Consider the following 10,510-nt stretch of genomic DNA (forward strand, 5'->3'; position numbering starts at 1 on the left):
CTGGGCCCCGGCCCGGGTGGGAGCTCAGCAGCGCGAGGAGGGCCAAGGGTTCCGCGGCCGGGAGGCAAGGGGATGGAAGCGGGGTCCCCAGTTCGGGCGCGGGGGACCTGCTCTGGAAACCCTGCGGTGCGCAGAGAGCGTCCCGACAAAGCGGGCACGCGCCGGGGGCTCCAGGTCCTGAGCTGGGGCGCGGAGGGAAGAGAAGCCGACAGGAGACAGCGGGGCGACACCCAGGAACGCGCCTTTGATGGCGCTGAGCTCTCCCAGCGCTGGATGCGCCCGCGGTCGAGATCCAGTGCCTCCCACCGCGGCCCCTCCAGGCCTGCCCGACGTCGGAGCCTGGGGTCCCCGGGCGGGGAGGTGGGCATCAGCTCCGCGCGCCCAGGGCAGGAGGAACGCGGCACTGAGCCCCGGGTCGGGCCCGCAGCCTCGGGGAAGGGATGGCGGTCGCGCCGGGAGACGACAGGGGCGCTGCGAGGCGGACGGTCCCACGGCGGTCACCCCCCGCGCCCCTCCCCGCCCCGCCCAGCCCGCAGCCAATGGACGCCGGGGCTCGCGCGTCACCAGCCGCTGCGATTGGGCAGCGGCTCTTGAAAGCGGCGCCGCCTTTTTATAGGGCGCTGAAGACCGAGGGCGGGGGCGGTCACGGAGAGTCGGGTGTCGCTGCTCACTGCCCCCGCGCCCGCCCGCCGGTCCAGCCAGCCCCGCGCATGGCCCCGGCGTCGCTGGGCATGGACCCCGCTGGGCTCAGGGCACGCAGCGGGGACGGCGCAGGGTCCGGCCAGCTGCCCTTCAGCGTCGAGTCGCTGCTGGAGGAGGAGCGCGGGCCAGGCCCAGGTCTCACGGAGCCGGCGGAGGCCGAGCAGGAGGAGAGGCCGAGTGGCGCCGCGGAGCTCCGGGCCTGGTTCTCGCCGGCCGCCTGCACATCCCCCCCACGTAAGTGCCCAGCCACGCGGACCCGGCCTGGGCTCGGGGACCAGGGCGGGAAGGGCGCGATCGCTGGAAACTTGCGAAGGAGCTAAGTAGGCACTAACGCGCCCGGCCCGGGCAAAACTCCGACCCAGCGGACCCCTGGTGCGCCCCGGCGGCCACCTTCCGCCTCCCCCGCCCAGCCGGGCATTCTGGCGGGCCTGAGAGGCTGCGCTCACGCCCCCGAGCTCCTCGCATCCGGGTCTCGCCCGCCCAGAGCCCCTGCCCCACCCAGTCTCTGGGTGCTTCGTTTCTGCCTCTGCGCCCGCCGCCGTCGGTCTCGGCCAGGGCTGGGGCTGCAAACTTCTTGCAGTGGCCCCAGCGCGGCGCCTGCCCTAGCTTCTTGCTTCTCCCAAGTGGGCCGAGTCCCCCGCTCCTCCCAGCGGATGTGGGGCCGCCGCTCTGGGAAGCAGAATCGCACATCCTTCAGCGAGCCCCGCTCCAGCCGTGCCCCCGCCCGGTGCTTTGCTTCTCTTACCCCAGCGGCTTTGGGGGTTTGGTGATCTCCGGGTGCCGTGGTCGCGGAGCTGGGACTTGGAACTAGAACGGCTTTTCCGAGATCCGGGAGTGTCGGGGACAGGGGCGTGCACTTTCTGTTTATCTTTCCTCCTAGGAGCCCCCAGCCCTCCACTCTGCACCCTCCGAAAACACAAGAACAACCGCAAGCCGCGGACGCCCTTCACCACCGTGCAGCTGCTGGCGCTGGAGCGCAAGTTCCGCCAAAAGCGGTACCTGTCGGTTGCCGAGCGCGCCGCGTTCTCCGGTAGCCTGAGCCTCTCCGAGACGCAGGTCAAGATCTGGTTTCAGAACCGCCGGGCTAAGGCCAAGCGGCTGCAGGAGGCCGAGCTGGAGAAGCGGAAGCTGGCGGCCAAGCCGCTGCTGCCCTCGTTCTCCCTGCCCTTCCCCCTGGGCGCCCCGCAGCAGGGCTCCCCGGCCGTGTACGGCGGCGCCGCGGGCGTCCTGCCGCCGGTGCCCGGGTTCTTCGCCGCTCCGGTTGCCGCCCGTGGCCTCTACTACTTGTCCTAGGGCGCCCTGGACCGCCGCCTGCGCACAGGGTCCCCCGGGGGCTGCGGCACAGGGCGGGGAGGGGTGGGCTTCTGCCCCGCAGGCCAGCGCGGGCCCCCGGGCGCAGGGTCAGCGCGTTCGGCTCCCGGCGGCCAGCGGAGCCCCCGACCGGGTCCCTGCGCCCCGAACCGCCGCTCCCGGTAACCTCCAAACGTTTCGTTGATTTGTTCTGATTTTTTGTTTTTTTGGTGTTAATACAATGTTGACGCCCGAAGCTTATCTGTAGGTGTCTTACAGATATTTACAAATAATAATAATAAAAAAAATCATGTTCATATCAAACTGTTTGCCAAAAGGTAATGTACTTAGTTATGTACAGTGTCCTCAAATGAGACCAGAATAAAGCTTCCTAGTTTGTACAAAACCCCCCCAAAATAGTTTTAAGGTTTAGCCCGCGGGCTTGCTTCTGGGTGGACACCTCTGTTTCCCTGCTCATAACCGCGTTGACGGGAAAGAATTTACTAGATTGTTTTGGGCTGCAGCAAATGACTAATTTCCAAAGGAAGAAATTTAAATACTTCCATGTCAGACTGCCAAAAAAGAAACTTTTTAATTACTTTCGTCGCCTGGACCTATTGGAAACTTTGGCACTCATTTAAGACAATTTTTCATTATTACTATTGTATTATTATTATTCATAGAGAACATTTAGGGAGCCTGAGCGTGGGGGGTTGGAGGTGCCGCTGGCCCCGGGGGACCCCGCAGTGCTGGGGGTGGCCCTTGGTGGCCCGGAGCCGGCCGGGAGCACACGTGTGGACCGGTCTCTGGCACCTCCTTGGCGGCTGTCGCCGGGGGCCTCGGTGGCTCACCGAGCGCCGTGTTCTCTGCTGGTGGCACTGCAGGTGGCGAAGGGGAGGAACTGTGGTGCGCCCTGCCCTGCAGATGACCGCCACGTGGGGGAAGCCAGGTGGGCTCCCCGTGGGGTTCGAGTTCATCCAGATGGCCTTTGCCGACTCGGTCAAGGGTGCCAGGGACCCGCTGGCATCAGCTTCCTCTTCCTAGAGAAACTGAGAACACTGGGGCTGCCTTCACCCCAGGCCCTGCGTATGGAAAATGAAGGGTCCCACCCATTTACCAGAGTCTGCCCCTGCTTGGCCTCCAGCCTCAGATCAGGACGGGGGACCCCCTGGGGTGCCTGGCAGCAGGGGTGAGACAGATCACAGGCAGTTTTCCGTGGCAGCGTCAGCCCAGGCATGAGGCTTAGACCTGGAGGGTGGGCTGCGAGCCCCACAGCATGTCCTGGGGAGGCCCCAGCCAGAGCCTGTCGGCTGCCCCTCGCTCACACCCCGAGCTGGAGAGGAGACCTCGGGCTGCGACCCGGAGATGTGACCAGGGAGAGCGGGTGCCCAGGTTGCCTCCCTGTAGCGAACAGCACAGGTGGTCCCAGCTCACGGCCCTGCCCACCCCGGAGGAGTGAGAAGGACCCGTGGGACCCAGGGATGCAGGGAACCATCGCTCAGCAGCCCCGGGATGCCCCGGAGCCTCCTGCTCAGCCAAGGACACCGGGAGGAGCCAGCTGACAGGCTCTGAGTTCCCACGAGTGCCCATATTGATATCCCCCCTCTCTCTCCCAGAAAAACGAAAACTCATGACCAGTTTTTAAAGGGAAACTAACCCGGGCCCTGAAACACAAGCTGCTAAGAGCCAAAGCATCGTTGGGAGAGTGGGAAGGAGGCCCGGCCTGCTCAGCCATCCAGCACCTACTGAAACTACACCTTTTAAACTCAAAATTCAGCTCTAGCCGCCCTTCAGATCTGCCTGCAGCCTGTAACCAGGCGGGAGGAGGTGGGGGGTGCAGTGGCCGGCTCAGCGATGGGCTGGGGCCCCCCTGTTCTGGTTAGCTAATGCTGCCGTTTTGCAAAATACCAGAAATGGATTGGCTTTTATAAATGGGGGTTATTTGGTTACAAAGTTACAGTCTTAAGACCATAAAGTGTCCAACATAAGTCAGCAACCATTGGGTACCCTCACTACTTGCTCCCAGGTTGCGTTTCAAAATGGCGCTCTCCAAAGTGTTGCTTTTGGGGCGTTTTGTGCTCTCTTAGCTGCAGCTGCTCCTCAAAATGTCACTCTCAGTTGCTCTCCAAAACGTTACTCTTAGCTGCTCTTGGGGCATTTGTTCTCTCTTAGCTTCTCTGGAGCAAAAGTCTGCTTTCAAAGGCCGTCTCCAAAATGTCTCTGTAAGCTGAAGCTCCTCTCTCAGTTCCTGTGCATTCTTCAAAGTGTCCCTCTTGGCTGTAGCAAGCTCACTCCTTCTGTCTGAGCTTATATAGTGCTCTAGTAAACCAATCAAGGCCCACACTGAATGGGCAGGGCTACACCTCCATGGAAACTATCCAATCAGAGTTATCACCTACAGTTGGGTTGTCACATCTCCATGGAAACACTCAAAGAATTACAATCTAATAAACACTAATTTGCCCACACAAGGTTGCATCAAAGATAATGGTGTTTTGGGGGACATAATACATTCAAACTGGCACACCCCCCAAGCATGGCTTGTGTCCAGGCATTTCTACCCACCTCTCTGGGCATGGCAGCTGGTTTTTGGGGCAACACTCAGGTTGTCTTCTCAAATCTGAGGTCCCTCAGGTACCGGGCAAGCCAGGATGAAGTTTTATGGCCAAGATACCACTACTCACTGTCAATAATTTGAGAGGCATGTGGTAAATATTTCAAGAGATATTATTTTTCAGAAAATCTAAAGCAAACGTGACAATCCACGCATGAGGAAATGACTGGGTGCCTGCTGCCCTGCTTCTCCATCCAGCCTGTGGCCTCACAGTGCAGCAGGGGCTGTGCACCCCTCTGCACCCTGTTGGACTCCCGCAGCTCAGGCTGGCTGCAGCGCTTGCAAACAGCTGGACAGGGCCCTGTGGTCAGAGGGCAGGGGGTGTGCCCCTGTGTCTATCTGGGACCCTCACTGACCCCTGGGTCCCCACTGGGGGTCCGCCTCAGGGCTTTTGTGGGGGCACAGTCTGGGGGTGCCTGTTGTCTCATCACACGGGCTGGGTGCCTGCCGCTGATTCAGGCTGGAGCAAACTTGCCACGACGGGGTCTGTTCTGCTCTTCTCTTTGGCACGGGGGCTGCTGCCTGTGCGGCGTCTTCCTGGCGTCCCTGGAACACGCAGTGCCGGGTCCCGGCTGGGTGCACTGGCCACCACCTCCTTGGGCCACTGGGGGGGTCAGAGGCCACCATGCGCCGGAAGCCTGGAGCCGTGATGCGAAATCCCGTCACGTGGACAGACACGCCCTGTCATGCAGACAGACACACGGAACCCTCTCGGCTGCCTGCTGCCTGCCTGCAGCCCGGTGGATCCGCCCTTGGGAGTTCAGTCCAGCAGGGACCCACCAAGGTGGCGGCCGAGAGAGCGGCCAGAGCACGGCGAGGGCAGGGTGGGGCCAGACCGTCGACAGCCCGGAGTCCTCGCAGGACCGTGGAGAGGAGGCCTGAGGCTGGAAGCGTGCTCCGTGGGCTTTTAAAATGCTGCGTTGCATTTCTCACGCTGGGCGGGGGCCGCCGTGCTGACCTGCACTTCGGTACACTCCGGTAGGTGGGAAATATCTCGTGAGGAAACCGGGCGGCACCGACCCCCCGGGAACCTGGCACGTGAAGAACGAGATTCTCCACATGGGCTGGAATGCAACGCTCGGTGCTGCCACCGAGGGGCACGAAGCCCGCCACGGCCTGGCTCCGGGCTGCCCGACCCTCTCCTGACTGGGGGTGCCCCCAGGAAGTATTTCTGAATCGAGGTCCTACACTGTGATTTTGCAGTGTAGTGTGTAGTAGCTATCTCTGTAATTATAATAAACATCTTAACCTAATAACAACCTAGTTTGACTAATTTCCACCTAGTTTCAGTCATATCATCCATGGTTAAATTTGTTCCTAGGTATTTTATTCTTTTAGTTGTAAATGGAATTTTTGGCTTGATTTCTTTTTCAGATTGTTCATCACTAGTGCACAGAAATACCACTGATTTTTTTTGGGGGGAGGGGGCAGTTGCTCTTGTACTCAGCAACTTTGCTGAATTCGTTTAATAGCTCTAGCTTTGTTGTGGAAAGCTCCCAGAGTTTTGTTGTGATCCCATATAAATATATCCCATATGGGATCATGTCAGCTGCAAATAGAGATCGTTCTATTTCTTCCTTTCCAACTTGGATGCCTTTTATTTATTTCTCTTGCCAAATTACTCTGGCCAGAACGTCCAGTACAATATTGAATAACAGTGGTGACAGCGGGCATCCTTGTCTTGTTCCTGTCTGAGGAGAAAGCCTTCATTCTTTTACCAGGGAGCGTGGTGTTAGCTGTGGGTTTTTCATAAAAGCCCTTTATCATGTTGGAGAAGCTCCCTCTTATTCTAGTTCCTATTTTTCTTATGAAAGTGTGCTGCATCTTGCCAAATGCTTTTTCTGTCAGTTGAGATGATCTTGTGTTTTCTTCCTTTGTTCTACTAATGTGGAGTATTATATTAATTGATTTTCATATGTTGAACCAGCCTTGCAAACCTGGGATAAATCCCACTTGGTCATGGCATATAATCATCTTTATGTCCTGTGAGATTTGATTTGCCAGTATTTTGTAGAGAATTTGGCATCCATGTTGGCAAGAGACAGTGTCTGCAATTTTCTTTTCTTCCTCGGTCTTCATCTGGAATCGGGAAGGGACTGTCCTCTATTTTTAGGAGAGACTGAGAAGAATTGGTGTTTGATCTTTAAATGTCTGGGAGAATTCACCAGTGAAGGCACTTGGTCCAGACTTTTCTCTGTTGGGAGGTTTTTGCTGATTCGATCTCTTCCTTTGTCAGAGGTCTGTTCGGATTTTCTATTTCTACTTGAGTCAGTTTTGGTAATCTGTGTTTCTGGCAACTGTGTCCATTTCATCTAGTATGTTATGAATATAGTGTGCTTATAAACACAACATGTTATCTGTACAATTGTTCACAGTATTGTTGTTAAAGGAAGGACTTTTAATATTTTATCACTAACCTTGGCATATTCAGTGGGTTTTTCTAGACAGCTTTCCCGGTTACTAAGTCTCCCTTCTGAGATTAGCTGCTAAGAAGTTTTGTCATGAATGAATGTTGTCTTTTACCAAATGCTTTTTCTGAGTATACTGAGATGATCAAATGAATTTTTTCTATAATCTGTTAATTACAGTAAATTATAGTAATAAATTTTCCAATGTTAGGCCAATCTCGAATTTCTAGAATAAACCCAGCTTGGGGTAGGAGTGGGTGTGGCCTTTAAACACGTAAAAGTGAAGAAATAAATCACAAAGAAAATGGACAGGGATTTGACTACATAACTGTTTAAAACTTAGGTACAACAAAACACTGATGACACTGAGGCCAGCAGAAAACCAGTGGAAATATATTCAGTATCTTCAAGTTTGGTGAAAGAATGACCAGCGGCAGCAACTGGAGGTGTGGGGAGCAGAGTTTACGTGGGGGGTGTTCTGAAACGCTGGTGCGTCTGTACAGAGTGATGCAGCTGCACGGCTGCAAGCATGTGTATCCCCAGCGCGCATCAGCTCGGCTGCTTCCCGGCCGTCTCCAGCCTGGGCCGCGGTCAGTCCACAGGGGACAGGCTGCCTGCACTCTCGCGCCATGGGAGGCACCCTGACGTGGTGGGTGATGGGGAGGTGGCTCTGACCCCCCCAGGTGCAGCTGGCACCCTCCGTTTGCCCCTGGGCTTCACCTGAGATTCTGTGGGGGATAGTTACCTTGCCCCGCTGAGCCCCCACATCCTTGGAGGTCGGACACCCTGGAAGACGGAAAGTTTGTTTACCATCTCTTCCTTCAAGCAGCTGGGGCACAAGGCTCGGTTTGGCTGGACTGGACTCAGCACTCTGTCCCAAGGCTGCCCTGGTTATGCTGCTGCTGGGCCTTTGCCTTCTCTCCTTGTGACCAAGGACAATGCCAGGCACACGGGAAAGAGCATGTGCAAACGTTACATTACCCTAGTGCTCGTGTGTGTGTTAATACCTGTGATATTGATACAGACACTTGTACACACACACGGGGGAGGGTGATACACCTGCAGCCCCCTCCCCCCAAGCAGTTATCAGCTCAGGCCCCATCTGGTTTCCTCTGGACCCCAAATAGCCCCTCTGCCGCCCTGGATCACACAGAAGCAAATCCCAGACACCAGCCTTCCCAAAGAGTCCAGAATCTATTTTAAAAATTATTTTAAATGAGCATAACCACAATATGATTATCACAAAATATTAACAATTCCTCAATAGTAAATATCCAGCAGCATTCGGATTTCCTGGATTGTCTCCTGTTTTTCAGTTGGTTTTTCTTAACTTTCTCCAGTTTGTTCATTTGAATCCAGATCCCAACCAGTCCATGCACTGCAGTCAGCTGACGCGAATCTCAGGTGTTCTGGTTCTGTAGGTTCTCCTCACCCCCCACCGTGTCCTCTCCTGCGCCCGAGACCTCTCCCACCCCCATGACCTCTCCCACCCCCGGTGACCCCTACCACAGCCCCCTCTCCACCCTCCGTGGCTCCAGCAGGGGTGGCCTGACAGCATCTCGCAGCCGCCGACCCTTTTGCTTCCCCGCTGCAGCTCCCGGGCTGTCCCAGTGGTCTCGGGCAGGCTCTCCTGAGGCCCAGCCTGAGGGGTCCCCGCCGGGCCCCTGGTGCGGTGGTGTCTCAAGTGCCCACTGCAGAGGCCCCTCCAAAGACCCTTGGGGGCTTTCCCGCCGTCCTCCTTCCCTCTCCCCAGCCCCCACTCAGCCCCTCAGGGTTGTTCCCAAGGTCAGCCAGCTGCACGCAGGCCCTGATCCCGGCTGGTTCTGGGCACCTGGCGGTGTGGGCAGGACACTGTGTGGGCAGGACACTGTGTGGCCCACGGAGACCACACCTGGGGAAACCCCGCAGACGGGCCGCTGGCCCCACAGTCCCACATAGAGAATACGCTGCGGGAAAGGCAGGACAAATTCTTGACTTTTCCTCCATAGGCCAGTTTTCAAAATGGTGAACTGGTCCCTGTATCCTCCTAAAAGGTGATCCCTGAGGTGTCTGTTTTAAACGAGTAATAGGAGGAACTGAACTATTTAAACCTATTTGATGTTTCGTTCAACCGTGGTTGTCACACGCACTGATGCTCGAGTTGTCCCCAGTTCGGCCAGTGGGACCTCATTTAAGTCAGCTCTGGAGTCCAGCCCTATTATCCTTTAGTAATTTCCTTGTTTTCCGGAAATACACACACACACCCAGGCTTTCCAGTAGACAGAGCTGTTTTTTCAACAGATATGCAATGTGCATTATGAGTTTGTACAGAGTGATCCTTCCAGTCAACTTCAGGGCTACTTCATTCACCTTCACTCTGTGTCTTCTCCCCACCAGGCCCAAAACTTCAGTTCTCAACACTATTTGGATTGTCTTCAGGCCTTTGGTACTGTGCCGGTTTGAATGTATTGTGTCCCCCAAATGCCATTATCTTTGTAGTTTTGTGGGGCAGACATTGCTTGGAATGTGCCCCACCCAGCTGTGGGTGATGATTCTGGTGAGATGTTCCCATGGAGGCGTGGCCCCGCCCATTCAGGGTGGGCCTTGATCGGTGGAGCCATATAAATGAGCTGACTCGGGGGGGAGGGAACTCACTGAGTGCAGCTGGGAGTGATGTTTTGAAGAGGAGCAAGCTTGCTAGAGAGGAACGTCCTGGGAGAAAGCCGTTTTGAGGCCAGAGCTTTGGAGCAGACGCCAGCTGCCTTCCTAGCTAACAGAGGTTTTCCGGACACCATTGGCCATCCTCCGGTGAGGGTACCTGATTGCTGAGGTGTTACCTTGGACGCTTTGTGGCCTTAAGACTATAACTGTGTAGTGAAATAAACCCCCGTTTTATAAAAGCCAATCCATCTCTGGTGTTTTGCATTCTGCAGCATTAGCAAACTAAGACAGGTACTAAAATTTATACTGCAACAAACTGCCTGGTGAGTGGATCTTTTTGAACTTTTGCTAATGTACGTTGAGGATGTGTCCCTCGAAGTAGGACTGAAGGGAAAATGCAGAGGTGATTTTGCTGGACGCCCCCGCATTCTCCTTACGGTTGTGCCACCCGACGTTCCCTCTGATGCGCACGCAGCGCCTGGCCCTCGGCCCGGCCACAGGGTGTGGGTGTCGTCAGGGGTGTCGTGAAAGGGACTCTCTGTTCCCATTTCTCCTGCTGTGAGTGAGATGAGGCGTCTGTTTCTAACACCCAGATGTCCTGCCTTGTTAAGCTCTGTCTAAAGGCAACCCAAATAGGGCACTTGGAGAAAAAGGGATTTATTTTATTTTGCTTTTAATACCTGAAAGGATGAAATTCTGTTGTTACCATCATCTTCCCAGAAACTGAGGGGAACATTGCCATGAAAGTAAATACAGGGGGAAAATCTTCTTGGGGATTTGTAACCACAAGCTGCCCCTCCCTCATGTGGGTCTGGGCCAAAATTCACTGTTTTCATGGTCAAAACAAATCCAAACA

The 10,510-nt window shown here is 55.8% G+C and overlaps 1 protein-coding gene across 1 annotated transcript; it reads left to right on the plus strand.

Moving 5' to 3' along the window:
• Positions 1 to 646: 646 nt before the first annotated feature.
• Positions 647 to 2,329, plus strand: LOC119510496 (homeobox protein MSX-3-like). Its single transcript, XM_037804830.1, has 2 exons — positions 647 to 936; positions 1,583 to 2,329. The coding sequence occupies exons 1-2, from the start codon at positions 711 to 713 to the stop codon at positions 1,993 to 1,995; spliced, it is 639 nt and encodes a 212-aa protein (XP_037660758.1). The 5' UTR covers positions 647 to 710; the 3' UTR covers positions 1,996 to 2,329.
• The last annotated feature ends 8,181 nt before the right edge of the window (positions 2,330 to 10,510 follow it).

This window comes from Choloepus didactylus, chromosome 15, assembly GCF_015220235.1.
Source record: "Choloepus didactylus isolate mChoDid1 chromosome 15, mChoDid1.pri, whole genome shotgun sequence".
In the NCBI taxonomy this organism is placed as follows: Eukaryota; Metazoa; Chordata; class Mammalia; order Pilosa; family Megalonychidae; genus Choloepus; species Choloepus didactylus.